Source organism: Ovis canadensis, chromosome 19, assembly GCF_042477335.2.
Source record: "Ovis canadensis isolate MfBH-ARS-UI-01 breed Bighorn chromosome 19, ARS-UI_OviCan_v2, whole genome shotgun sequence".
In the NCBI taxonomy this organism is placed as follows: domain Eukaryota; kingdom Metazoa; phylum Chordata; class Mammalia; order Artiodactyla; family Bovidae; genus Ovis; species Ovis canadensis.
In genome coordinates this window covers 26,643,463-26,668,101 of record NC_091263.1, presented here as the reverse complement: position 1 = coordinate 26,668,101, position 24,639 = coordinate 26,643,463, and the positions used below count along the sequence as shown (strand labels likewise).

The 24,639-nt window shown below is 55.2% G+C and overlaps 1 protein-coding gene and 1 non-coding gene across 6 annotated transcripts in view; one reads left to right on the top strand and one right to left on the bottom strand.

Annotated features, from left to right (window-relative positions):
• The first annotated feature begins 238 nt into the window (after positions 1 to 238).
• SCN5A (sodium voltage-gated channel alpha subunit 5) overlaps positions 239 to 24,639 on the top strand; it is a 105,194-nt gene continuing 80,793 nt past the window's right edge. For 3 of the 5 annotated variants that reach the window (XM_069561496.1, XM_069561493.1, XM_069561495.1), the window contains exons 1-3: positions 341 to 406; positions 17,401 to 17,726; positions 20,384 to 20,502. In XM_069561496.1, the coding sequence (XP_069417597.1) occupies positions 17,454 to 17,726; positions 20,384 to 20,502 (392 nt within the window). In that variant the 5' untranslated portion in view covers positions 341 to 406; positions 17,401 to 17,453. Of the gene's footprint in view, positions 407 to 17,400; positions 17,727 to 20,383; positions 20,503 to 24,639 lie in introns of all 5 variants that reach the window. The other 2 variants (XM_069561497.1, XM_069561494.1) reach the window with 1 other exon arrangement.
• LOC138424937 (U6 spliceosomal RNA) lies at positions 6,106 to 6,212 on the bottom strand. Its single transcript, XR_011251032.1, has one exon. It is a non-coding gene; the product is annotated as a U6 spliceosomal RNA (small nuclear RNA).

Below are 24,639 nucleotides of genomic sequence, written 5' to 3'. Positions count from 1 at the left end.
TGTCGTGTCCGCGTGGGCCGCTTTCTGTGGCGGGGCGCCCCCAGGTCAGCGCGGGGGCGTGCGCCGCGGCCGGTGCCCAGGACTTCACCCTGAGAGCGGGCGGAGCGCCACGTGCGAAGTCCGGGGCGCGTCGCTCTGGGGCGGAGCCAGCCTGGGGCCCCAAGCCCCAGGCCGAGCCCAGGCGGGGCCCGCCCCCGACCCCGCCCCCAGCCCGAGCCCGCGCCGCCCGCCGAGCCCCGGAGCCCGAGCCGAGCGGCGGAGCCGAGACGGCGGCGGCGCCCGAGGGATGCGGGGATCGCGCCCCCGGGGCCGCTGAGCCTGCGCCCGGTGCCCGGAGCCCCGCGCCGAGCCAGTCCGTGCCGAGCCGCTGCCGCCCATCCCGGGACCCGGGCCGGGGGACCAGCAGGTGAGCGAGCGCCTCCTCCAGCAGCCCCGGCCGGGCCGGAATCCCCTCTGCCTGCCGCCGCCCAACTTTCCTCCCCGAGGGTTGGAGCCTCCAACCCCTGCGCGCCCCCTCCCCAACCCAGGGTTCACCGGCAGGCTCCCTCCCCCATCTCTGCCCCCGAGGGTAGGGGAAGGAGAAGAAGGGGCGCAGAGCAGCCTGGCTGGAGGGTATCCCCGGGAGTGGGGGGCGTCTCTAGCCGGCGCGCGCCCCCTCCCCTTCCCTTTCCTTCCGGGTTTCCCAGTTCGCTGTCGAGGGCCGGGGGAGGAGGAGCTGCGGCCCCGGCTTCCCGGCCGATCCTGGCGCAGAGTCGGGGAGGATCTGGGATTGGGACCCGGATTCCGGAGGCCGGAGACCCCAAGGTCAGAACAGCGACTAGGAGCGCAGTGAGTGTGACTCCAGAGAGCGGGGGAACTGACCGAGCAGGGCTGGGAATGAAGGGGCCATGCACCCTCCTTCTGGGCCCTGCGGAGCAGTCCGCCGGGGCTGTCCTCTCTGGGTGAGATCTCTGCGTGTCCTGACCGGGGATAGATCTCTGTGCACCCCGAAAGGAAAAGGTGTATGTCGTGGGTCCTATCTTTGCGCGCTCCGACCATAAAGAGAGCTCTGTGCCTTCTTGACGCCCTAACGGGGACACATCTGGTCTCTGTGAGCCCTGGCTGCGGAGGGATCTCCGTGGGCTCTCTCCAGGGGAGACTGTGCGCTGGAATCGGGCGAGTTCTTTGCCCTCTTCGCTCTGACAGGGCAGATCCAAGCGCCCTGACGGAAGGCCGTTTTCTACTTGTTATTTGATCGCCTTTGGTGGCGCCCTGGGAGGAAGCAGAGGTTCCTAACCTTGTGGGGGCTGGATATGTGGAGAGTGCTCGTGGTCAGGGGAATGCTGGGGACCAGGCGCTGGCCTTAGGCCCGCCTTGCAAACACCTGTTGGAGGTCAGCGCACGGCCGAATCCGGAAGCCAGGCCGAGGTTGCGGCAGGAGTCATCTTCTCTCCTTAGTGCTTAAGACCAGTGGGGGTGATGGGATCAGTCTCCTCTTGGGGTTCTGGGCTGGTATTCCATTCCCCCAGCTGTCTCCTCCCATCCTGCTGAGACCCCAGGCACCTCCACAGACAGCTTAGACATTCTGGTGGAGAGCGGCACTGCATATGAGCCCACCATGCCGCAGCACGTCTCCCCCTCCCTGATTCCCACAGCCCTTCAGGATCCACAGGGTCCCTGAGTGGCAGAGGCCCCCTCCATCAGAAGCCCAGGCCCCTCCTGCAGCCATCAGCCTTTCCCCGTTAGAACTGGGCAGGTGCAGGAGAGTGGGCGGTAATGGAGCTGGAAAGTGGGATGAGAGTGGCATAGGCTGATAGCTCAGGCATTGCTGCAGTCACAGAAGTGAGGGTCGGGTCGGGTCAGAGAACTGCCAGAGTCGGGAACATAGCTTTTATACCAGAATGTCCAGTCCTGTGCTGAAATGAGCCTCAGTGAACTTTTAATCCAACCCTATCATCATCACCACATCGTGCCAGGGTGGCGAGAAACTGAGGCCGAGAGTGGGTCAAGGACTAATCCAAGGTCACCTGGGAAGTCAGTGGATTGGGGGCCCCACTCAGGGTGAAAATGCCTTGAGATCTACTTTCTGAGAGCCGAATTGACCTAGGACTGATCCCAGAGAATCTGAGCAGAAAGGGAACTGGCCCTGGGGTGCCAAGAGCCAGCATTCAGTCCAGTGTGGTGCAGCCAGCTGCTGTGCCCTTGGGGCACTTGGTACTGACTCTGTGGTGCTTGAAGTTCCTCTGGAAGATTTATGGGATTGACTCACTCAACATGAGGATGGAACTCGGAGTAGTGGTGGGAAGCACCAGAGAGGGCTGGGAGTTGGGGAGCACAGGAGCTGGTGTTTAGGGGATTCAAGGAGAAGGGAATTCTGGGGCCAGCCTGGGACAGTGGTAAACAGCAGTCTCAGTTCTGTTCACAGGAAGCTGATTCCTGCTGACCCTTGGGAAGCTTATTGGAAAAGTGTGCAGCCATAGAGGTGTATCCCCACTCCACTCAAAAGAGGAGTGATTATCTTTGGCCAGGAGTCAAGGGTATCTATCTAACAAAAATAACTTTCCAACTGGATTTTGAAGGATGAATAGGAGTTTTCTAGGTGGGGAAGGTGCAGCTTAGCCACAGAGACGTGAAACAGTACAATTGTTCAGTGACCCGACAGGTCCCATGGTATGAGGAAGAGAAGAGTGGAAGCTAAAGCCAAGGTCACAGTCACGGGGGCCCTTGTGAGCTCCACTCAGGAATCGTGAATTTATCCTCAGTAATGGTACTAAAAATAGCTAACATTCACTGAGTGCTTTCTGCCAGCCAGGCACAGCACTAAGCACTTTATAAGACTCATCTTGCTGAATCGTTGAATCAACCCTGGAGGCAGAGACCATAATAAGGACCAATTTGCAGATGGTGAAACTGAAGGCCCAGAAAGGTTAACCTGCGCACCATCACACACCTACCAAGTAGCGGGATTTGAGTGGGGGCTCAGGTGTCAGTCTAACAGCTTTGCATTGTACTACCTGTCCAGTGCAGACCATGGGCTCCGCCAAAAGTTTTTCAGCTGAAGGAGAGGGACAAGGAGATGACCACAGGTGATAGAACTTGTGGTGTTCCAACTTCCTTCCCTGTTAAAGGATATGCCACTCTCCCACCCCTAGCTTCAGTTGCTCACTAATGAGGTTCGCTGCTGCCATATCACACTGTGAGAGGAGGATGGACGAGTGGAATTTGGGTTGATCAGCTTGATGTAGAACCAAGGAGAAGGTGATGAATGTTTCAGGGTCCTGATCTGAACCTGTAGTACTTCCAGGGAGATGCCAACACCCTACAGTCAGTTGGAGGGTCTAGGAAAGAGATTTGGGCTGGAGGCAGAAACTTGGAATCATCCACAGAGACTGGTCATTGGGGCCGTGGCAGTATTAATTAGATTTTGTTCAGTGAGAATGCAGACCAGTGGTTCTCAACCCTGATGATATTAGCATCACTTTGAAAGCTTTTTAAACAAAATCAATCTATGCCTAGGCCCCACCCCCAGAAATTTTAGTTCATTCGACTTAGAAGTGAGGCCCAGGCATCAGTAGTTTTGGAAGCGCCAGGGCAATCCTAATGTGGAGAAGAGGGTGGGAGAAAAGAGAGTTGAGTGCAGAGAGCCCTGAGACACTGCAACAGTTGAGGCTGGAGAAGTCTGCAGAGGAGGCTGGGACAGAGCAGTCAGAGAGGTGGGAGGGGAGCCAGCAGTGGGAGGTGTCACAGAAAGCACGGAGGGCACACGTCCCGGGAGTCTCCTGATTCTGCCAGGGAGAGTTAAAATACATTCTGAGAAGCTTGCGGATGGATGAAAAAGAATGCACAGTTTCAAAATGAGTGTCCATTGGATTGAGCGACTGTGAGGGTGCTGGTGACCTTGAACACAGAAATTTCCCTGTTGGCACCCACCAAATGTGGTGCTGGGTATGTTGTTGAATGAATGAATGAATGAATGAATTGGTGAGAATGGAATTTCAGTCTGGAGTAGGTTGAGGAGCAAGCAGAAGGTGAGGACGTGTAGAGAGCATGTGTAGACAGCTCTTTCAAAGAATTTGATGGTTTAAGAGGGAGGAGATAGAGGGGAGCTGGCCGGGGGGAGGTGGGCTCCAGGCGGGGCTGTAGGAGGGCCTGAGGTGGGCAGGCAGGCGTGTGTGTCCGTGCGGTATGTCCACGTGTGCGAGCTTATGGGGAAGATGCCTCTCCCTCCCAGGGAGGGTGGGAGATCTGTGAGGTGAAAGCGTGCCCATGGTGTTCTCAGTTGCCTGGTTTGTCCAGTGGGCTGGTCAGGAAGGCCTAGGGTGAAGTGATTCTTCCCATGCAGCTCTGAGAGGGTGATTTTGATGGCAGGAACTGTGATTCCTGCTGAGGGCAAGGGGCAGGAAAGAGAGGAAGATTTGCTCTGAGGAGAGAAAAGGGTTCCAGCAAGCCGATGTCTGGGGGATAAGATGTGGTTGTTGAGAGGGAGAGGGAGAGGGTGGGATGATTTGGGAGAATGACATTCTAACATGTATACTATCATGTGAATTGAATCGCCAGTCTATGTCTGACGCAGGATGCAGCATGCTTGGGGCTGGTGCATGGGGATGACCCAGAAAGATGTTCTGGGGAGGGAGATGGGAGGGGGGTTCATGTTTGGGAATGCATGTAAGAATTAAAGATTTTAAAATTTAAAAAATAAAAAACTAAAAAAACAAAACAAAACAAAACAAAAAAAAAGATGTGGTTGTTGAGAGCAGGTTTCCAGAAGTAGAGGGGCTGGGCTAAAAGTCCTATGGCTAAATGCACAAGGGAGACAGAGTCGAGAAGATGAAGCCAGGGCAGCCCGTGGAGAGATGCCGGACGATGCAGGGCACAGTCACGGGAGGGTGGGGCTTCAAAGGGAGCCCGGGCTTCGATGCCCACTGCCCTCCGCCAGCCCAGACTTGCCTGTGGTGGTGGTCTGAGGCTGAATTCAGCCTTCGGTGGTCGGAGAGCACCTGGTTTGGGTGTCCAACACATAATCTGTGCCAGGGAACATTCTAGAAGCGGTACAATTCAGATATAATACCTGCTCTCATAAAATTTGCATACTGTTGGAAAAGACAGGCTGGGTACCATGAAACAAATAGATACCAAAGGCAGTTTTCGATTTTGACCAGTGCTCTGTGTATGTGTGTTAGTCACTCAGTCGTGTCCAGTTCTTTGCAACCCAAGGGTTAGTCGTTCAGTTGTGTCTGACTTTTTTGTGACCCTGCGGAGCCCGCCAGGCTCCTCTGTCCGTGGAATTCTCTAGGCGAGAATACTGGAGTGGGGAGTCATTCCCTTTTCCAGGGGATCTTCCCAACCCAAGGATTGAACCCAGGTCTCCTGCATTGCAGGCAGATTCTTTACTGTCTGAGCCACCAGGGAAACCCAACCAGTGCTATAAAGGAAATAAAACAGGATGAGGTGGTGGAGAGATGGGAGTGACTCTAGACTGGCTGGTCAGGGAGGGCATCTTGAAGGAGGAGACTAAACTGAGACCTGAATAACACGAAAGAAGCAATCCTGAGGCGATCTGGGGCAGCAGTGTCTTGTAAAGAGAAGACTCCCAGTGCAAAGGCCTGGGGGCAGGACCAAACTTCTGAGCAGGGTTGGCTGCTGTGCTGGAGCAGAGGGACTAGTGTGTGGATGGAGAGGTCCCTTGTGTCTGTACCCCCACCTCCCAGTTCTCAGCCCCCTCAGACCACCCTTTGCTTATGTACTGCTTATACCACTCACCTCGGACAGGCAGCAGTTCCTGGGGACGACACTATATTTAGACTTTTCTCCTCTCTGTGAGCCTGGAACATACTGTGTGTTTTTAAGATGATCAATATGGGATGGGTGCTATTTATAGAGACCCCAAGTCAATTCCTGGGACCTGGGGCCCTTAAATGGTGGAGGAAATCCAGGACTAAGCTTTGTGGGGGCAGCCACCACTGCTGGCAGAGTGTTGGAGCCGTCTGACTCACGGACTCTGAAAGTGGTATCACCTCTCCTGGCAGGCCCGCTTCACCCATCTCTGCAGAGTGACCACAGCCTTGGTGTGGGGAGCTTGGATGTCCATAGCCTATCCATCTCCAACTCTGTTTTCTTAAAAAAAAAAAAAAAAAGGAACGCTTCATGAATTTGGGTGTCATCCTTGGGCAGGGGCCATGCTAATCTTCTCTGTAGCCTTCCAATTTTAGTATATGTGCTGCCGAAGCGAGCACTCCAACTCTGTTTTCTGGAGGAGTACCTGGTGTGCCCCAGGCCCAACAGAAAATTTCACTGTGATTGTCGAAACCAGAGTCTGGTGGGGACAGCCTGTCAATCTCTTGTTCATTCCTCGCTCTGTTTACTACTCTGGGTGAGCAGAAAAGAACCCTCAGGGCCTCCCAGGTTCACCCCACAAGCCAGAGAGAGGTCTGCCCAGGAGTAAATGCGAGGTTGGAGTTGGGAGCTTAGTCTCTGCAGCCGGAGGTCAGTGTGGCCAGGAGCAGTCAGGGGAGGCTGCCTGGAGAAGGTGGGATGGGAGTCCAGCCGTGGAAAGTACACAGCATTAGGAGAGGCAGAAGAGAGCAGGCCAGGTTTTCAGCCTGTTTTCGGAAGAATGTTTATGATCTGAGGCTGGAGTTCTTTCTCTTTCTCCCCTCTTCAGTTCTTCTCCTGATTAAATCTCCCAGGGAGACAGTGGAAAGTCACGTCCCCACAGAGATATTAGCTGAGTGGAAGGACGAAGCTGCTCTCACGGAGTCTGTGTGGGCTCGAGAAGATGCCTCACCCACTTGGAGATCCCGCTGCCCGTCATCTCCAAGGGCATTCACTTCCCTCCTGAGAGCCCCAGGAAGCCAGGGCCGCTGCTGGTTGCCCCCTAGACTCAAGGTCATGCGGGCACGCACCTGGCACTAGGCCCAGAGTGGTGTCTCCCTGGCCCCACCCAGGCCTTGCCCAGGCAGTCCCCGTGCTTTCTGGGAATGGATTTTGAACAGCAGAAAGGCTCTTGCTGGCATCAGGAGGGTAGTAAACACCTTTCTGGCTGGTATTGATTCCTCGAAGGCCTGTGTGAAGGAAGAACCTGGCTCAGGAGGCGGTTTTCTGAGGGACAGCAGGGTGGGGGGCAGGGTAATCTGGCTTGAAGTACCAACTCAGTTCTCAGGCTTCATTAGCATCCCTCCATCTGGACTGGGAGGTGCCCGGGAGGATCTAAGATGGGCGCAGGGGGAGATCAGACCATGGGAGGGACCAGCCCATCCCGGTCAATACCTCTTGTGTGGCCATCAAAGCCCCAGCCTCATCGACCTGGGCCGAGAGCAGGGAAGTGGTCCAGAGAGCGTCTAAGAGCCAGGGTGCCTGCCTGCTCTCTGCTGCCCGGCACTGCTGCCTGCTTCTGGGCCTCTTCCTGGGGAAATCCCAGCCCTGGGCCCATTCCCTTTAGGGCCCAGGGTGCCCCCCAGGGGACACCCAACTGGTGTAGTGGTGCAGAGAGGGTGAGCGATAGAGGCCTGCCCACTGTGCCCAGACTTGAGCAGGAGAAGTCCCAGGAGCTCAGAAGCCCTTTCCAGTGCCAACCCTGCCATTGTGCTGGGTCACGGGCAGTGCAGACTGCCAGTTAATAAAGCAACAGCTAGTTGATAACGAAACTGGAAATGCAGGGGAAAGCCCCCACTCACTTGCTGGGCCTGGGTGCTTATTAGATGTATAATCGCTGAGCTTCCATTTCAGGAAATGTCTGAGGGAAGAAGGGGAAAAAAAAAAAAAACCTCCATAAGAATCCCCCGGGGCCAATTGTCCCCAGAGATGGCTGGACTTGGGGTCCCTTCCAGCCCTTGTGCTTTATGATTGAATTAAGGACTTATCCCCAGATGGGTCACTTGTGTTCCTGTGAATTGCACAAGTAATTTAAATGGCACTCACCAGCAAATAAAACGTAGACGTCTCAAAAGCATTATGTTAAGCAAGAACACAACAGACAAGAGCCCATACATTGTGATTCCATGTATGAGGGGTTCTAGAACAGGCAAAGCTAATCTGCGGTGATAGAAGTCAGAAAAGCTGACTGGAAGGGGACAGTGGGGAGCCATCCTATCTGGGGTAGTTGCTACATGCTTATGCCTGCTGACTCTCTTCAGTCGTGTCTGACTTTACGACTCTATGGACTGTAGCCCGGCAGGCTCCTCTGTTCATGGGATTCTCCAGGCAAGAATCCTGGAGTGGGTTGCCATTTCCTTCTCCAAAGGATCGTCCTGACCAAGGGATCAAACCCAGGTCTCCTGCATTGGAGAAAGATTCTTTACCACTAGCGCCACCTGGGAAGCCCCAGTAGTTACACAGACATGTATTGAGTTGAGTTAAAACTCAGCCAACTGTACACCTAAAATCTATGCATTTTGGGCTGTATATTATGCCTCAGTTTAAAAGAGTGTCAAGGCTCAAGGGCCGCACATTTGGCTCTGCTGTGTTCTGGGCACTTTTGCGGCATGAACTTTGTGGATTAGTGTATTGGCCTCTCCCTCTGGGGACTCCTAGGTTTCTCTGGGGGATTTGCGTCTTCTTCAGTGCACACAGTAGGTACCCCCATAAATGCCTTGGTTGCCATGGCATCTGTATACAGTTCCCCTGTGGAGGCATTTATTGACCCAGGTATTGAGGAAAGTGAGTTGGAAGGAACCAGGTCAGAGAAAGACTTGGGATGCTGATTGCTGTCTTGGGGGCACCTCTATGCCAGGAGGGTGTTTCCTGAGCCACAGTTGGGCACCTTTCCGGCCCGGTTGTATGTATTGTGTGGGGATAGCTGCTTACAGGGTCTGGGGCCGAAGTGCCCAGGGTGACTGAGCCAGCTCTCCAGCTTCTGGTGTCTGAATAGTGGATGATCCAAGTCTCCACCCAGGAGACCCAGGGCCAGAGGCAGTGCTGGGCCTTGACTGACAGCTCCGAGCTGCTCAGCACATCCTTAGTCATGGGCTTTGGAGGGGAGCGGGAGGAGGAGACTTGAGCTTGGGGCGAGGGGGTGCTGTGTGCCCTGTGGAGGGTTTACTCTTCCCCTGACCTGCCACCGAAACACCACAGGACACTCAGATGAGATGACCTGCCACTTCCTAGCCCCCAGACCCCACCCTTGCTGTGGGGAAGCGGGGATGAAAAGGCAGGAGGCTTGGGCTGAATCCAGGGCTTGGCTCAAAAGTGCCCCTTTTGGACCTGAGCTCTGCCCACAGCTCCCAGTCCAGAAGGGGGCCTGGTCTCAGGGATCCCCTTTTCATCCCTGCCTGAGGAATCACTTGGGCAGAGCAAGCCAGTGAGGTTTTGCTGTCAGCTGAATTAGCCTCAGCTTCTGCCTGAGTGTTGGAATAAATGAGATGCAAATGCATGTAAATGAGGGCATCCCCGGCTTCTGGGGTGGGCGTGTTCACCTCAGAGAGAGATGAGGATGATTCTGCAGGACTTCCCCAGATTGCTGGGGGCTGGGAGGGCGGCTGGGAAAGGAAAGCCCCTTCGTGACGCGGCCCCCCCTTCCCAAGGACCCGGCTCCAGACTGGACAGAGTTAATGCCTGTGCAGCCTCAAAGGAATGGAGCCTGCAGGGAGCCGGTTAGCTGAAGCCCCTGCATGCACAAGGACATGCCAATGTGCCTTTGATCTGGGAGCAGGGACCTGAATGCACAGGCCACGAGCACCAGCTGACACCCCCGCTGAGCCTTTGTCCAAGCTGTTACCCTGGGAGAGCCAGGACTGTGCAGATAATTGCCTGGGCAGGAGGGCTGGCCCGAAACACGCTGTTGACCCCTCCCCTCCCCACCCCCAATCCCAACCTGTGGCTGGAGCCAGCACAGCCACCCACAGCCAAGACCAGAAACCCAGGTGGCCACTTTCTAGTCCGCTAAGGATGGCTCGCTTCCCATCCATCCCCCGCCCCTCCATCTCTCCTCCCCTTCATTTTCTGCTCCCTCCCCTCCCCCACCCCCAGGCCAGCCAGAAGCCCAGCCCGGAAGCAGGTGGAGTTCTGTAAGGGTTTAGGGTCCAGTGGCTGGAACTCTAAGACAGTGCCACCCAATAGAGATATAATTCGAGCTACAAAAGCGAAGTCCCAGAGGCAATTAAAAATGTTCTAGTAACCACATTTTCAAGAGTAAACAAGTGAAATTAATTATAATATGTTTTACTTCCCCCAGTACATATATGCAAAATATGGTCAGTTTAAGTTGTAATCGATGTTTTAAAGTTAATAATGAAATAGTTGGCACTCTTTATCGTGCCAAGCAGCTTTCCGCACCGGTGTGGAGGTAACAAGAGCACATCTGGACTGGCCACATACCAGCCATGAGCCCCGAGCCACGGGGCGCGGTGGCTTCCCCCTGGGACCAAGCAGCTCCACCGGGCCTGAGCTGGAGAGAAAATCGCTGTCAGAGAACATGCCAGCTCTGGGTAGGGGCAGAAATCAGCCCCTGCAGAAATCAGGGGCAGAAATCAGTCAGGTCTCCCTGGCCACGCGTGGGCACCTGGGGGTGATCCTGGCCAGCTGGGCTGCGCCAGAGGAGGACCAGCCTCCATGGAGGCTGATGGGCTGGCTCTTAGCTTTGGAGCCAGGGTCACGGACATACTCAGTCCAGAAGGGCAGGCCACAGGTAACCCTGACCCTTCCTCCTTGCTTTCCGTGCCGTCAGAGGCGGGAGGCAATGTCGTGCAATGGCTAGTCTCACGGGCCTGGCTTCACCACGGATGGTGGCAGCAGGTCTCCCATCTGTAAAATGGGCATAATAACCTCCCCTCGTCCTAGGATTGTTGTGTGAAATTACTCCCAGGCAGATAATGAGCAGGTGATGCTGCTGGGATGACCCACCTCAGCTCATGGCTGGGTAGACTGAGGTCCAGAAAGGATGAGGTGGGTGGTAATAACATTGTCCAAGGTCATGGTGTGGTTAGTGGCTGGGCAATAGGAAGGTTAATCTGGCACTTCCATTCACACATCCATTTCTTCATTCACCAGGCCCTTATAGGCTCCTCTTGGGGGCCAGACTGTGCTTTGGGTGAGGGAGAGGCAGATGTGGAAGCAAATTATTCCACCTTGTGATAAAGCCAAGTATGGGAATGCAGTATGCCAGGAACACAGGGAAGGGAAGGGCCAGCCAGGCAGGGAGGACAGGTGTGGCCGCAAGAAGGTTTTTCCAAGAAGGGTCTTCTGAGCTGGACTTCCTGGGAGAAAAAAGAATGGCAACAATAACCACAATGATTATAGCAAATGACACTCACTGAATGCTTTCTGTGTGCTGAGCATGTGCAAATGTTAATATGCTTATGCCTCAGAACAGCTCCATGAGATAGGTACTGTTATTAACCCCATTTTACCTGTGGGAAAAGTGAGGTAGAGAACCGTCAATTGATGGTTGCCCAGGAACTTGCCCAGGAACACACAAGTGGCCAGGACCCGGGATCACACAGACAGTCTTGCTTCCGAGCCACAGCCCTGACTTTGCCGCTGTCCCACATTGGACTTGGAAGCCTTTCAGAGACGGAGAGGCACGCAGACCCGGACACAAGGCTGGGTTCTCTGGTCCAGGGCATTCCTCATGCCAGTCTCAGCAACACCAGGCAGAAGTAGCCTCACAAGCTACCACAGTCTCTTTGTTGGTGGCTCGTCTCCCTTTCCTATCATCGCACCTGTTGATTTGGAATCCGTCACCTAAGGAAGATGGGTATTCTAAGAAGTCATTTGTAGGGCTGTGTGCAGTGGGTGCTGACTAAATGTTCACTGAGTCATTCAGTTAATAAAATGAGTCCAACGGATTCTCCTCAAGGAAGAAATGAAGTGGCTCCTGGTACCCTTGCCTCTGCTTACGGGGAGTGAGCTCCTGCTTCCAGAGCGCCCTGAGCCCCCAGGACTGAGGGGGCAGGGGTAGAGCAGGGATGAAACCAGTGCCCAGGGCAATGGGTGCTCCGGCCTGAGGCCACCTGGGCTGCAGGGCGGAAAGGAGGCTCCCAGAGCCAAGGAAGCCAGCAGAGATTTTCTAGGAAGCCAGGGAACCACTTCCACAGAGCGCTTTGCATAAATTTACATGGCAAAGAATATTCTTTGCCTGTTGTGTTCCAGAGGCTCGAGTTCCAAGGCGACCAAAATGCCAGACATGACTCAGGAACTGCCTTCAGGATCTGGGAGGACAGTGGGCAGGAAGGGGCTGCAAGGAGGGGTTAGGCTGGAGTCGGGTCCCTCCTTACCCCAGGGCACGGCCTAATTTTCCCAGGACTGACGGGCATTTGGGGATTCAGGAATTTCAGTGCTGACACCGGGATGTGTGCGTGTCCGTCCTCCACCCCGACGCTACGCGGCTGCACTGCGGGCTGCCAGGCTGTCGTGCCCCGTGTCCCGGCATCATGACCACCACCGTTGACCCAACACCAGCTGTGTGCCCTGTGCATTCAGGGAATCTTCTTTCAGGAAGATGTAAAAAGATGAGACAGTCTAGGGAGGTCCCGTTTCTGGTGTGAACAGTCAATACTCTCCCCTTACAGCATCTCCGCCCTGATGTGAATTCCTGTACCTACAGGCCAGTGACTCAGAGGAGGGAGGGACCCAGCCTTGCCCTAAGAAGAGGTTTCCCACATGTCTGGGGAGACCAGACCCACTCCACCAACTGTCAGAGGGCAGCTGAGGCCAGAAAGGGACGCAGGACGAGATGCAGGCTCGGCCTCCTGGCCCAGAGGAGGGAGGTCAGTGTGGGCGGGGGCAGTCAGAGAGGGTCTCCTGGAGGAGGTGGGGCAGTGAGAGGAGCACGTGGCGACTCATGCTCAGGCCATCAGCGCAGGCCAGCGGCAGTGCTGGGGGTATCTGAGACAGGGAGTGGTGGGAGCCGCACGTGGCAGGTGGAAGGAACCAGGGAGGAGGCGGTGGCAGTGGGATCAGGCTAGTCCCAGTCGGAGCCAGGAAGCCCATCCCAGGGCAGTGGCTGTGGAGATGGAGGCCTGATGTCTGGTGGAGTTGGGGGATTGTGGCCAGTGTCCAAGGAAACGATGTCAGGAGGAGCCGGTTTGAAAAGGAGGGCTCACCGTTTGCTCCCAAGAACTCTCAGGAGCCAGCAGAACTTAGGGAGAGATGCATGTGGCAACCCGCTGACGGACTTGGGACAGGATGGAGTACGGGCTCCTTAGAGCTTAAGTGACAGAACAGGGGGAGCTGGCCCAGGAAGAGGGATCAGCTGGAAGAAGCTGACCCAGCCTAGGGGGCCGGTGAAGATGCTGGTGCAGATGGATAATTTGGTACAAACGGAGAAGCCGGTATAAACGGAGTTGTTGTTGTTTAGTCTCTCGGCCATGTCTGACTCTTTGAGACCCCGTGAACTGCAGCATGGCAGGCCTCCCTGTCCTTTACCATCTCCCAGGGTTTGCTCAGACTCATGTCCGTTGACTTGGTGATGCCATCCAGCCATCTCATCCTGTGTCGTCATCCCCTTCTCCTCTTGCCTTCAGTCCTTCCCAGCATCAGGGTCTTTTCCAGTTGAGTCGGCTCTTTACATCAGGTGGCCAAAGTATTGGAGCTTTGGCTTTGGTCCTTCCAGTGAATACTCAGGATTGATTTCCTTTAGGATTGACTGATTTGATCTCCTGGCAGTCCAAAATGGAGAGACTGGTTCAAGTAGAGAGACTGGTACAGGTGGAGAGACTGTTGCCAGTGGAGAAGTTGGTGCAGATGGAGACGCTGTCCTGGGTGAGGGTGAGAGTCATGAAATGCTGGCGTCTAGAAGAGTATGATCTTTGTGTGATCTCTGAATCAGATCTGGCACCGGCTCCCCCACGTGATGGACTTGTGAGAGACAGAGGCCCCTGTACTTCCCCAGCCAGAGGTGGGTTCTTCCCACAGAGCTGAGGGCCTGTGCATCTGTGCCAGAAGGGTATGGAGTCTGGAGTGTCCTCAGATCTACGCCGACGTCTCCTTACCCCGATGTCACCGGAAAGCTTGCAGCCAGGGCTCAGCCAGTCTCAGCCTCAGCCTCAGCAGGGCGTGGGCCCCCGAGCTTCTGAGGGAAGGGCAGGGCCAGAGCCAGGTGCAGGCAGCGGAGAACAAGGGAGAAAACAGATCCCACTGGCCCACAGTGGGCCACCTGTGGGGACCCAGAGACAAAGCACGCTCTTCGCAGGTTTACTTTGGAACCTGAAGCTGCCCTGCTGCTGGGGAGCTGGGAACTTCCTCTGGAATCTGGTTTCACAGACCACCAAGCCCCAGGGGTTTGGTTCCCTGCTGGAAGCCAGCTGAGGAAAGACCCTTCCCAGGACCCAGGGCCCCATTGTTGGGGCTTCATGATTACTTTATTAGATAATATCTAACAATGGTTCTCGGATAAGGCAATGGCACCCCACTCCAGTACTCTTGCCTGGAAAATCCCATGGACGGAGGAGCCTAGTGGGTTGCAGTCCATGGGATCTTGAAGAGTCGGACACGACTGATCGACTTCACTTTCACTTTTCACTTTTCTGCATTGGAGAAGGAAATGGCAACCCACTCCAGTGTTCTTGCCTGGAGAATCCCAGGGACGACGGAACCTGATGGGCTGCTGTCTATAGGGTCTCACAGAGTCGGACGCGGCTGAAGTGACTTAGCAGCAGCAGCAGCAACAATGGTTCTAATACACGTGCATGCTCAGTTGCTCAGTCGTGTCTTCCCAACCAAGGGATTGAACCCGCGTCTCTTACAATTACAGGTGAATTCTTTACCACCAAACCACCTGGAAAGCCCCAGTTTTAAAGTAATCATGGCATAAATGACATTCGAGATATTGCAGCCCCTCTCATGGGACAGGGAAATAGCTGCATTTCTGTTGGTCACCGGTAATGCTGGCCCTTCCATTTTGCTGCCTACATTCCTAATGGATGGAGATGTTAAGTTTCAGGTAGAGGTTAATTTGAGAATGAGATGCAATCCCCTCCCCTGAATTTTTTTCCCATCACTCCAAGAGGTCTGTTAGGTGCCTCTGAATTGCAGAGACAGAGCTGGTGTCCTAACTGTTAGCAGTCAGGAGAAAATGGTTATTCAGTTAGGGAGTGAAGGGGAACTAGAAATTACCTATTTCAGAGGAACTGGAAATTACCTATTTCCTGACCTGGATGCTAGATACTGGGTGAGTTCAGTTTGGAAATTCATCCACATGTGTGTACACTTAGGATATGGGCACCAATCTGTAGGAAAAGTTGATTTCAGTATAAATTTTACAAACACTTTTACTGGAACAGATGTATATGCAGGTGCAAGCTTGCGCGCGCACACACACACACACATACATGGGTATGTACCAGTAAAGACTCCATAGGTCCATGGGCATCCACCTGTCTCCAGAAACCTTGCAGGCGTGTGGACACAGATGGATACAGTGAGACAGAGAACACTATTTTTAGGAAATAATTCCAAGCAAAAGAGGAGGTTTCCTGATTTACGGGACTAGTGATTGCTCAGAGTGAAGAGGATTGCCCTGCAAGGAAGGGGCTGCTGGCATCCAGGCTGGCTTCTTTTTTAAAAAGAATAAAAAGAATAATGAGTTTACTGTTTTTGTAAAAGTAACACAGAATCATCATAAATAATTCAAGAACTGAAGAAGAGCACAAAGAAGAAAGTTTAAAATTACCTAAATTCCTAGCCTGGGGGAAAAAAAAATCGCCATTCACATTTGGTGATAAGTATTAGAGTTGCCTGTCTTTGTGCATGCAAAGATGGAGGTAGAGAGGGACAGCCTTTGATTAAAGGGGGACCTACTCCTTCACCTGCTGTTTTCAACAAGGATGTGCCTTTCACTTTACTGGAGGGAAAGAGAAGGGCAAGTGGCTGAAGGACGGCTGGTTCTGACTGTCCTGGGACCTCTCTCCTCTGGCTTCCCTTCACACATTCCGCGCCATGCCTCCCTTGGGACCAGAGGCGCCCTTTTGAGACCTGGCTGTGTTGTGTTTGCTCACTGTTTACCTGTCACCTGGCCAGGTGCCTACTTCGAGGTGCTTGGGGCCCCCACCCTCGGTGGGGTATGCACAGGGGTCAGGGTGGCAGCCACTTGTTGGGGTCAGCAGTGACGTGTGTCAGGAGTCAGATCAAGGCCAAGCCGATCTTTGACGGAAAGGGATTTTGTCCTGGCAGAGACCTCCAACAGGTGCCCGGCCTTGCCTGGGTTTGATGTGGTAATTAGCAACACAGCCTTCCCCTCCCATTGGCTGAGGTGTCCCACTGGGGAGCTGGGCTGACCACATCCTGTTCTGGTGGGGCAGTCGGGCACACATTCTCCAGCCTCCGTATCAGAGTCAGAGCCTGTTCACACCAGGTCCTGGATCCTGGATCATCTGAGGCCACTGGGGGCCACATTCTCCCCGTATGGTGTCACCCGCAGGCGCCTGGCTGGACGTCCTAGCGGAGGCGGGGTCACCGTTTTCTGGTTCTGCTGTCTCTCGGGGTTTGTTCAGACTCAAGGGGCGGGGAGTGAGTGGAGGCATGGGGGAGTCTCAGATGCTCCGTCAGCATTTCCCATCTCTGGAAGGCTGTCTCCCTCGGGGGTTTCCTTGAGATCCTCGGGGGTGGGCTCTGAGGCAGCTGTGTACACCAGGTTGCCAACATCTGGATGGCAGCTGCCAAATTGTTACCCAGCTGTTTCCCCAAACCTGCAGGACTTTCCTGGGCCTCGGTCAGCAGATCCAGATGCCCCAGCCATTGCCAGATGTTGGCACCTCCGTGCCCCAGGTGAAGTCTGGGCACCCTCCCCCGCACAGGTACACGGTGGGAAGACCAGACAGACTGTCCCCCGCCCTCTGGTCCCACCACTCAGGCCAGAGAGCTGCCTGGAAAAGAAGCCCAGAGTTGGTACATTGGCCCGGGAGGCCTCTGATCGCCCTCCTAGGGTCCCAGGGTGACCTGCAGAGGAGGCAAGCTGAGAGGAAGGGCAGTGCCGGGCACCTTCTAATGGGCCTGCCCCTCGCCTACGTACTCACCCATTCATTCCCTCACTCACTGGTTCAGGACCAGCCCTGCCAGAGATCTAAAGACGACCAGCCCCCTCCCTGCCCCTTCCCGTCAAGTGTCCCCATCAGCCCAGAGTGAGGGGGACAGCAGTAGAGAGAAGTGTGTCAAAGTGGGCTTGGTCAGGAAACCCACAGGTGTGAGGGTTTCCTTTTGTATTGAATAGGGCAGGATGAAGGGTCACTGGTGACCCAGTTTCTCATGCGTACTTGCTTTCAAAGTTGCTCCTCGGGATGGGGAAGGGACGAGTGCCCCTGCTGCAGATCCCCTTGCATTCCCTGCAGCCCAGAGGATTCCGGGTTTCCCCGGGTCGGCAACTGCAGGGTGTGCCTGTGGAGAGGTGGGGGGCATCTCTGCAGGGATGTGGGTCTTTCCCTCCACCAGGTCTGAGCACCCTGGCCCCCGGCCCTGCATGCAGCATCAGCCCCATGTTTGTGTGTCTTTCAGCTTCCCTACAGGCAGCGTGAGGACAGCCTGTGCCCCAGAAGCAGGATGAGAAGATGGCAGACTTCCTGTTACCTCGGGGCACCAGCAGCTTCCGCAGGTTCACCCGGGAGTCTCTGGCGGCCATCGAGAAGCGCATGGCAGAGAAGCAGGCCCGGAGCTCGGCCGCCTCGCAGGAGAGCCGCGACGGGCTGCCCGAGGAGGAGGCTCCCCGGCCCCAGCTGGACCTGCAGGCCTCCAAAAAGCTGCCAGATCTCTACGGCAACCCACCCCGAGAGCTCATCGGGGAGCCCCTGGAGGACCTGGACCCCTTCTATAGCACTCAAAAGGTGACTGCCACCCACTCCCACCCCGCCTCCCTGCAGCATCTCAGTCAACCAGGCAGATAGGGAGAGGGTCTCGCCTCCATACGGGGCTCTCTTTGGGGCTGGCTCCCTTGGGCCTCGGGGAAGTGAGTCATTAGCAATCTATATTCCAATCACCTTAACTTTGGAGTTCTAGAAAAAAAGCCCAGAATTATGCAGCCTGAGATGGTTCGGTGCTATGAAGGAAAGAGCAGGCAGCCAGTCTGGAAATCTTGCCTCCTGATGGAGCATCTACTCAGGGAATAACCTGTGGTCAGATTTCCGCCCCGGGAGGACTCCTGATCCTGTGGTGTGTGTGTCAGTCAGAGTCGGGCCCTGAGTCCTGTCCTGAGTTGAGTTTGGGCCTCAGAGCACGGCATGGGATCCCTCCCCCAAGCAGGGACAGCGTGTAGCCTCCGCCCCCCACCCCAGAGAATTTGCTGGGCATTGGCTGTGCCATCACGGCTCGGGCTGGGGGCCACAGCAGCAGCATCTGGGCCTTGTGGGCTGGTGATGGGACTGTGATGGCTCATGGGAAATCTGAGAGGAGTGGGAAGCCGGTGGCTTTGCCATTGTCCCTTCAGAGTGCGGGGAGAGGAAGGGACTTTGGTCCACTGTTTGTGTGCCTTAGTCACTCAGCCGTGTTCGACCCCATGGACTGTAGGTCACCGGGTTCCTCTGTTCATGGGATTCTCCAGGCAAGAATACTGGAGTGGGTTGCCATTCTGTTCTCCAGGGGATCTTCCCGACCCGGGACTAAACCTGGGTCTCCCACATTGCAGGCAGATCCTTCTACCACCAGAGCCACCAGGGAAGCCCTTTGTCCACTTGGATGGGTTACTCAAGCTTCCTCCAGCATGAATTTCTACCCAGGAGATAAATTCCCCAATCTGGGGCCCCTGCGCTGTCCTCAGCTCTCAGGACCGTGTGCCCAGGCCTGCACCCGGCCAGACCTTGGGCACACAGGGCTCCTGCAGAGGCGTGAGTCCCCAACCCAGCTGCCCACACTTTGGGCTGCATGGCCAGGGGAAGGTGGGTTTCAATTTGGTGGAGGCCTCTCCCCAGAAGGCTAGGTGCCAAGCAAGATCGGTCCTGCCCACATCACTGCAGTCAGTCCCCGGGCTGAGGAGGCATTGAGAAAGACAGGCTGGCGTTCCCAGGGCAGGGCCAGCACCTGGTGTCTGTGAGTGTGTGTCAGTGTCACCAGGCGTCCGAGCGGTGTGTCGCTATGCACTATGCATCCAGGAGACCAGGGGTCTGCGAGTGGGAGTGATGTGCAATTGTCTCCCTGTGTGCACGCGCGTGTGCACGGGTAGAGGTCAAGCCCACCCAGGCTATGTGCACATGTGGGAGAAGAGACGGTGAATTTGCCCTCACTCCCCACCCCCCAATTCAGGTGACTCAGGCTCGGTGAAGATGAGGCCTCTGGCTATATTGGGATTAATCAGGGTGGGTGGGCCAGATCCTGGTTGGTCAGAGCTAGAATTAGGGCTGGGGTTAAGGCCACAGCTGGGACAAGCATGGGTTGAGTGGTGCATCAAAGTGGTGATGGGGCTGGAGTTCACAGACTGGAGTCATGGCAGAGGGACCCAACTGAGGGCGGACCAGAGCTGGGCTGGGCTCTGGGAGCTGGTGGCAGCTGAGCCGGGGGCAGCCAGGGACACTCTCCTGTCCCTGTGACCGGGGACACTTGAGCAGTGGCCCCAGGTAGGATTCTGGCCTCTAACCCCCTGTCTTGCCTTGCTGACCCCTGGTCACACTGCTTGCAACCCCACGGAGTGACGCAGGTACCAGAGCAGAACTTTCAGTCCTGATCTTTCTGGACAACTTGTCTTCCTAATCCAGAGTAAATAGAAACTTATCTCACCAGCTCAGCCCTGGGAGAAGCCCAGCCCCAGGCCTTGCTGCCTCCGCAGTGCCTACGGTAGCCAACGGGGATGGACCGCTGTCCTCAGAGACGGCGCTGGGCCCAGGTGCCCGCTCCACGTGCTACGGTGCCGCCTCCAGCACCCACCGTCCACTCCCATGCCTCACTGTGCTGAGTAGATGGAACTTCCAGAAGCGTAAAGAGCAGGTTTACCCTGGGCAACACATGACCCTAGTGAGGAAGACACCAGGTCGTTGCCTCTGGTGTCAGCTGGGGCTACCATCTGTCTGGACTCCAGGAGACAGGGTCCCAGGGAAAGTTTCTGTCTCCTGGGCTGAGTTCTGCATTTTCCTCATCCCTCTTTGGTTGTCCCTGCTGACCCAGCTCCCTCATCGCACCCTCCGCCTTCAGTGGGCCCGGTGGGGAAGCACAGAGGGGTCAGAGGGAGAGGGGAACCAGGGGGGCGTCAGCTGGGTCCTGGCCTCTGCTAAGATAACAGCTCAGCTAGGATCATGAAAGGCCCCTTCTCATTGAAATGAAACTAAATCTACGCAACCTGACAATCCCCTGAACTTGCTCTTGTCCCAGCCCAGCCATGGGTGACCTGCCAGCTCCCGGTACCCACCCCCACCCCCTGTCAGGCCGTCTCCTCTTCCTCTCACCCTACCCCTCTGCCAGAGTTTTAGACCTCTGAGCCCACACCTGCCCCCCAGGAGTTCCTCTCTGTTAAGGACCTAGGGCTGCCACCCTGCCTAAAGTGGCTCTCTGTCCACAGACCTTCATCGTCCTGAACAAAGGCAAGACCATCTTCCGGTTCAGTGCCACCAATGCCTTGTACGTCCTCAGCCCCTTCCACCCCATCCGGAGAGCGGCTGTGAAGATCTTGGTTCATTCATATCCTTTGCGATCCATCCCTGCTGGGTGGGCCCCACCCGGGGAAAGAGGGTGGACGGGGCGTTTAGCACTGAGAGCGATGTTGATTCCTGGTCGGTCTTCAAACAAGCAAGCACACAGTTGTCACCTGGGAGCCAGTTGGACATCAGTCTCTCAGACCCCACCCCAAGACCTGCCGATTCGGCATCTGCATTTTAACAAGATCCTGGGGGATAGTGGACACATGGAGGCTTGGGAGATTCGGCTGATTCTTCAGGAGAGAAGCGTCTTAGAAGCTGAGCTACTGAGGAAAGCAGAAGAAATGAGGCCGGTCAGTGTCCCCTGATTCTGGTCTTGGCTCCCTATGTCCCCTCGCATTGCACCCCCCCCCCCGACCCTGCCATGCCCTGCACCTCCCCACCCACTGGCAGGGACCTCTGGCAGGTCACCGGGGCTCAGCCAAGGAGAAACTGTTTCCCAATCAGGAGGCCTCTGGTTTAGTCATACGTGGGCCTCTTTCGAGGGAGGCAACACTTGCTTTTTGATTAGGTGTTGACAAAATGTTTGCAGTTTCAGAGTATCTCAAAGAACTCTGGTTAGCATTAAATTATTTAAACCACAGCCTGAAAAAGCTTCAGGCTGTGGAGGAGACCGATGGGTGGGCTGTGGTGTGATGAGGGATGGGTACTGGTCTTTGGGTCCTAGAAGGATCCTGTTCAGACCAAGCATGAAACAGGGAAATGGCTGTTCTTTGGACTTTAGAAGAGGGATCCCAGGCGCAGAGCCTCTTGGGGAGGGCGTGGGGTCAGAGGTGCCTGTGTTTCGGCGTGAGGGCCTGGACAGCTTTGCTTTAGCTGAAGCTGGCTTGGCCGTTAATTGATCAATGGCCCTGGGCTCAGCAGTGCGATTAGTTGTGGGGTTGGCAGGTTGGGCCCAAGGGAGCTCCCTAAAGTCTCCTCTCTGTTCCCCTTCTGGTTGGAAGGCCAAGGCCTCTGGGCAGGGCAGGAGGCTTGGGGAAAATGGCTGTCCAGTGAGGAACTGAGTAACCGAATGCTGACTACTCAGGGGGCCTTTCCTATCCAGGCAGGGTTGAGAGGTGCCCATTCCTGGCTCCATGGTCTGCCCACATGTGCCCCAGTGCTGACCCCAAACCTGGGGCCACTCAGAGGGCCTTAGGGCCCATTTGTTTTCTGCATGCAGTTGCTCTCTGGCCCGCTCCAGCTTGCTCTGGCCTTTCTCCTGGGGATCCTGAGACGTGTACATCCAGGGAACGCCGCTCCCCCCCATTTAGGCTGTGACCATAGCATCAGCAGAGTGGTCTCCAGGGTGGGCAGACACCGTGGGGAGGGACTGTGTTCATGGAGCAGCCTGCTACTCACAGCTGCATCCTGCTTTGTGAGGCATGGGTGGTTCTGGATTTAATTTTGAGCTGTTCCCAAGCTTCCTGTAGGTGCTACACACTTTGCCTGGCACTCTGGGGTGCTTATCAAACTGGATAAGTCCCTGTCCTTGCCCCCTTGGGAATTTTACAGCCCGCCCCCCCCCCGGCCCCCGCCCAGGAGTGATTAGACAACCACATGAGGAGTTGTCATTTTGCCGGCGTGTGGGCATAGCCTGGTGAGAGCAGTGCGGTAGGAGGAAAGGCCAGCCTTCTTCTTGCTCTGAGCCTCTCTTGGGACTCACTGCGAGGGCGTGGCCTCACTGAAAGCACGCTCTGGCTCCCACCTGGGGCTTCTCCTCCAGGTATCTAACCAACCAGCTCTGTTTAGCAGTCAGCTCAGCCCCTGGGGATGCACCTGCAGCAAGGCTGGGCCACGGGGCGGCTGAGGCCAGGGAGGCAGGTGGGCCCGGGGGACAGCAGGGCCAACACGGTCCCCAGCCTGGCCAGGGGGTCCACCAAAAGTGGGTGGCTCTCAGGCTGTGAGGAGCTGGTTCCGCCTGGCAGGACCGGCCCTGAGGGCTCTGAGGTGGACCTTGTTTCCCAGGGCAGCTGCCCCAGGGAGAGGCTCAGCATCTGGGAGGCCCTGCGCTGGGCTCTTAGAGGCTCCCTGATGCTCTGCTACCTGGGGATGGAAGCGCACGGCGGGCCTCCCACAGCGCCCCTAGCGGGCTCGGGAGGCACTGAGGGAGAGGAGGGGCCTGGATTGTGCGGTTGGGGAGCAGCCCTTCTGTGTCCTTGGGTCTCACCCTCAAAGTGTGGTGCACTGATCATCAGCAGCAGCATCACAAGGATCTTACAGAAACTGCTGACTTTCGGGTCCAGAACCTGTGTTTTAGGAAAGTGTCCATGATTTGTAGCTTCCCTGGTGGCTCACTGGTAAAGAATCCGCCTGCCAGTGCAGAAGATGCGGGTTCAATCCCTGGATCAGGAAGATCCCCTGGAGAGGGAAGTGGCAACTCTCTTCCAGTTTTCTTGCTTGGGAAAGCCCGTGGACGGAGGAGCCTGGCGGGCTACAGTCCGCGGGGTTGCAAAGGGTCAGGCATGACAGCGTGAAACAGCAACTGTGATTTGTGCACTCACTGCTCAAAGGCAGTCACTTCTAAATGTCAGTCTGAGTGGCACCAGGGAAGTTTCTTAAAAATGAAGACTCCCAGCCCCTTCCAGACCAGAACCGCCAGTGTGAGGCCTCAAATCTACAAGTTCTTCATGCATTTTTCAATCAAGATAAAATTCACATACCATAAAATTTACCATTTAAAGTGTACAGTTCAATACACTTATATTCAGTACGGTATATTCATAAGGCTGTGCAACCATTACCACTCTCTAATTCCAAAGCATTTTTATCACCAAGAAGGAGTCCCATGCCGATCAGCATTCACCATGCATTTCTAAAGCATACAGATTTCAAGTCTTGAATTACAAAATTTTCCTCTCTTTCTCTGTCTGTGGATAGATAGATAGATAGATAGATAGATAGATGACTATACATAGCTAGGCTTCCCTGGTAGCTCAGCTGGTAAAGAATCCACCCGCAATGCCAAAGACCCTGGTTCTATTCCTGGGTGGGGAAGATACCCTAGAGAAGGGATAAGCTACCCACTTCAGTATTCTTGAGCTTCCCTGATGACTCAGATGGTTAAGAATCCACCTACAATGCGGGACCTGGGTTCAGTCCCTGAGTTGGGAAGATCCCCTGGAGGAGGGCATGGCAGCCCCCTCCAGTATTCTTGGCTGGAGAATCCCTAAGGACAGAGGAGCCTGGTGGGCTACAGTCCATGGGGTCACAGAGTCGGACATGACTGAGGGACTAAGCATAATGCAGAATATACATATGTATACACACACGTGCGCCGGCTTCCCTGGTGGCTCCGCAGTAAAGAATCCACCTGCAGTGCAAGAGACACAGGAGATGTGGGATTGATCCCTGGGTTGGGAGGATCCATTAGAGAAGGAAATGGCAACCCACTCCAGTATTCTTGGCTGGAGAATCCTCATGGACAGAGGAGCCTGGTGGGCTACAGTCCATGGGGTCACAGAGAGTCGGACACGACTGAAGTGATTGAGCACACACACACGGTTTGTGTGGCATAAAACATATAACATAAAATTGACCATCTTAACCATTCTTAAGTATCCAGAACAGTCATGCTGACATTGCTGTGCCACAGATCTCTAGTAACTTTCTCACGTTGCTAAACTGAAGCTAATTGTCTGCTTACATTGCTACAGATATTCAAACATCTCAGCCCCCAGTGTACAAAGTTTTGTGCCAGGCCCTTTAGAAAGGGCAGTAGGGATAAAGACTGACTTGAAAGCAGGCAGGAACACAGGTCCTCCTCTCCAGAAAGAAATTCCTCTCACTTGTGGCAATCCAGGCATTCCCAGGGACCGGCTGGCAAGCGCATGATAACTCTGTTCAGCTTTGCTCTGGGCTCCACGCTCGCAGTGCGTCCCTGGGAAGGTGCCTAAAAAGTAAATATGGGCATGGAGAACTTTTTTTCCCGATGTATTTTTGTTATAATCCTGCAGAATGTGTTCCTGCCAGGATTAAATAGAAGAAACCAACAGAACTCCAAACTCCACTGCAGTCACATTCAGAGACGCTGCACATCCACGGCGAGCAGCATTTTGCCTTCCTGGGTGCACAGGATCTGTTCACAAAATCCTCCCACGTTCTTCCAGATTCAAATGGGCAATCAAACCTTGCATGTGTG